Here is a 2,956-nt window from a genome sequence, read left to right on the forward strand (position 1 = left end):
ACATAGAACAAATATTAGAACATAATGGCCAGGAAAACAGTACCCACTCTCCTGATCATAAGCAAAAAAGCTATACACAGAATTACAAAACCAATTTTAAAAATAAAGTGCCTGTTCATTTTTAAGTATCAAAAGAAGATAATATAACCATGAATAAAGAGGTCAAACCATAAATTTCTATCAAAAGCAATGACCTCTGTAACCATTTATCAGGCAATTAGAGTCCTATCAAAGTTTTCTTCATTCACACTCATACTTTGACTACACTTTTGAATACCTGTATAAATGAGTAAATGACTGAACTGTGTTCCAAGTCAAAATTCCAAATATTAACTTGAAAACTGGTCTAAATATCAGTAAAATTTGATTCTGAGGTACAAAAGAAAAAAAGTTACAAACACACTCTTAAGAGGCTAAACAATATTATGTGCCCTCATCTGTTTAATCATATTTCAAAATGTAATCTGTTGATGTTATTTAGTTTTAATTTATACATAATTCCCAGTTCAATACCACATTATTAAATCCATAGTGAAAGAAATGCTTGTGAAACATGGAATTCTTCCTTCTTTCAATGTAAGAAATTCTTTCAGTCTATGAAACAGATGGGATTACTCATTTTAAAGATCCCTAATATCTCTCCTGTATGGCACTGGATTGCCTTTTTCAAAATTGAAGTCTCAAACACCCCTTCAAAACAAACTGTTATGACTACTTAGGCCATCCATGCCAAATTATAAAAGATGTATTTCTATAAAATAAAAAAAAAAGCAGAATGTTTTAGGAAATTAAGCATTGATAGCACACATAAATGTGCATCATGTACCATTACTATACACAAAACAATGTCAATATATCTGATTTATTGTCTTCTATTTTGGAACATGTTTGCCCTAAAGATTTAGTTTTTAATTAGCTTATGGCATGTCCTTTATTTTCTTTTGTTCTCAAGCATAACAGTAAATCAAGATATTTTGGTTTTTTTTTTAATCACTTTTAGATTGCATTTTTTGTAAATGTACAACTTAATATCCTCTTTAAAATGACAATTTGAGTTGTTTTCCTGACACATACATTAATTAAATCTTCATTTTATCAAGCTCTTTGCTAATTCATACATTAAAAAAAAAACAACACTGTACAATGTATAGGAAGAATGGAAATGCTTTAAGTTATCTAAAGTTATTTTAATATTAATAATTTCTCAGTGGATATATATTAAAAATTTTCTTTGAAACTCTGGATAAATGCCTTAGTATTCCATAAAATTAAAATTTAATTTAATTAACTTTAACTGATTCACTCAAATTAATTTCATTCTTATTTATACTGGTTTTCTCAATTTTCATCTTAAATTGAAAGATTTCTACTGACAAAAATAATTTGTCTTATTTGTTCAAAACAAAGATAAAGACACTTCTCACAAAATAAATATTAATTTAACAAAATTAACTTTCTTCTATTGGCACTTGATGTTTGAGGATTACTAAGAATCAACACAACAGAATACTAAGATTTGGAATCAGCTGAGAAAAATCCAAAGTTTCCTCAAGTAAACAAAATTTTAGCCACAATTTCATTAAATACATTTTTTTAAATAAATGAAGACAAAAGACAAAAACAATAACATAATTTTAGAAAAGCACACCTAGTTACAAATGAATAGGTCTTATTTAGGTTTATGGAAAGCAACTTAAAAACTTATAGGGAAAAATGACCATATTTGAAAACGGTTACAAAGATCAAAGTAGAACACAGTATTGTAATGAGCAGAGTCACAGAACATACTAAAGAGGTATGTATAGTCAGTCCCACTGGCACCTGAAGAGTCACATTCTTATATACCTATGGAGAGGGAGGGATAGAGAAATTAAATAGAGACCATGTAAATGCAAATATTAAGTTGAGACCACTATTTCTTTGATTTTTAATTTAATAATATTCTTTCTTTTTTCTTTTAAATATGTTATACTACATATAGCACGATTGTTTGAATGACTCTTCTGGATCCAACGCTTCATTCAACATCACAGAATTAGTGTCAATACCCACAGTAATTCTTAAATTCTCATTAGCTCTGATTTTTGCTACTTTTTACATAGAATTAAGTATGTTTTTAAAAAATATTTTTTTTATGCCAGCTTTGTAATTAACATAAACATTTTCTTCCTTTTACTATGACTAACATTAGAATGGAAAATTCCCTCTAAGTTGAAGTCCTAAAAGAAAAACAATAAAACTAAAGTGCATTCACTCCTTTTGCTCTCTCCCCAGCTTTAAAAGGTTTGTTACTGACAAACTGTACAAACTGAATGTGTCCTCCTTTTAAAAAGAAGTTAATTCAAAATGTTTTATGAGTATCATTACTTATTTTGTGGCAATGTGTACTACCAATTTTTCAATCAATAAATCACAAGTAAACATTAACAATACTCTTCATTCACATAAAAATACTAGATGCATTTTAAAGTCTGAAAAAAATCAGCACCATATGAAAATGGTAATCTACTCTAAATACGACCTTGAGTATATTCCACCTAAATTCAGAGATCATCTGAAGAACAGATTTGACACACTGAACACTAATGACTAAAAACCAGACCAACTGTGGGATGACATCAAGGACATCAAGCAGGAAGAAAGCAAAAGGTCATTAAAAAGACAAGAAAGAAAGAAAAGACCAAAATGGATGTCAGACAAAACTCTGAAACTTGCTCTTGAATGGTGAATAGCTACAGTGAAAGGAAGAAATGATGAAAAGAGCTAAACAGAAGATTTCAAAGGGCAACTCAAGAAGTTAGAACATCAAAAGGTAAGTGCATGCTCAGCATTTCTCAAGCTGAAAGAACTGAAAAAAAACTCAAGCCTCAAGTTGCAACATTAAAGGACTCTAAGGCAAAACTGACCAAGCAGTGCTTCCATTCCACATAGTGTTGCTATGAGTCAGAGCTGACTC

At 29.5% G+C, this 2,956-nt stretch overlaps 1 protein-coding gene across 1 annotated transcript in view; it reads right to left on the minus strand.

The window, feature by feature from the left end:
* Positions 1–1,701: 1,701 nt before the first annotated feature.
* Positions 1,702–2,956, minus strand: part of PIGX (phosphatidylinositol glycan anchor biosynthesis class X) — a gene marked incomplete at its 5' end in the record, with an annotated part of 32,485 nt that continues 31,230 nt past the window's right edge. The window contains one exon of the mRNA XM_007957105.2: positions 1,702–1,845. Coding sequence (XP_007955296.2) covers positions 1,702–1,845 — 144 coding nt within the window. The remainder of the gene's footprint in view (positions 1,846–2,956) is intronic.

The sequence above is a fragment of the Orycteropus afer genome, unplaced genomic scaffold (assembly GCF_000298275.1).
Source record: "Orycteropus afer afer isolate SDZICR_OR568_19922 unplaced genomic scaffold, OryAfe1.0 scaffold00703, whole genome shotgun sequence".
NCBI classification, from domain to species: Eukaryota; Metazoa; Chordata; class Mammalia; order Tubulidentata; family Orycteropodidae; genus Orycteropus; species Orycteropus afer.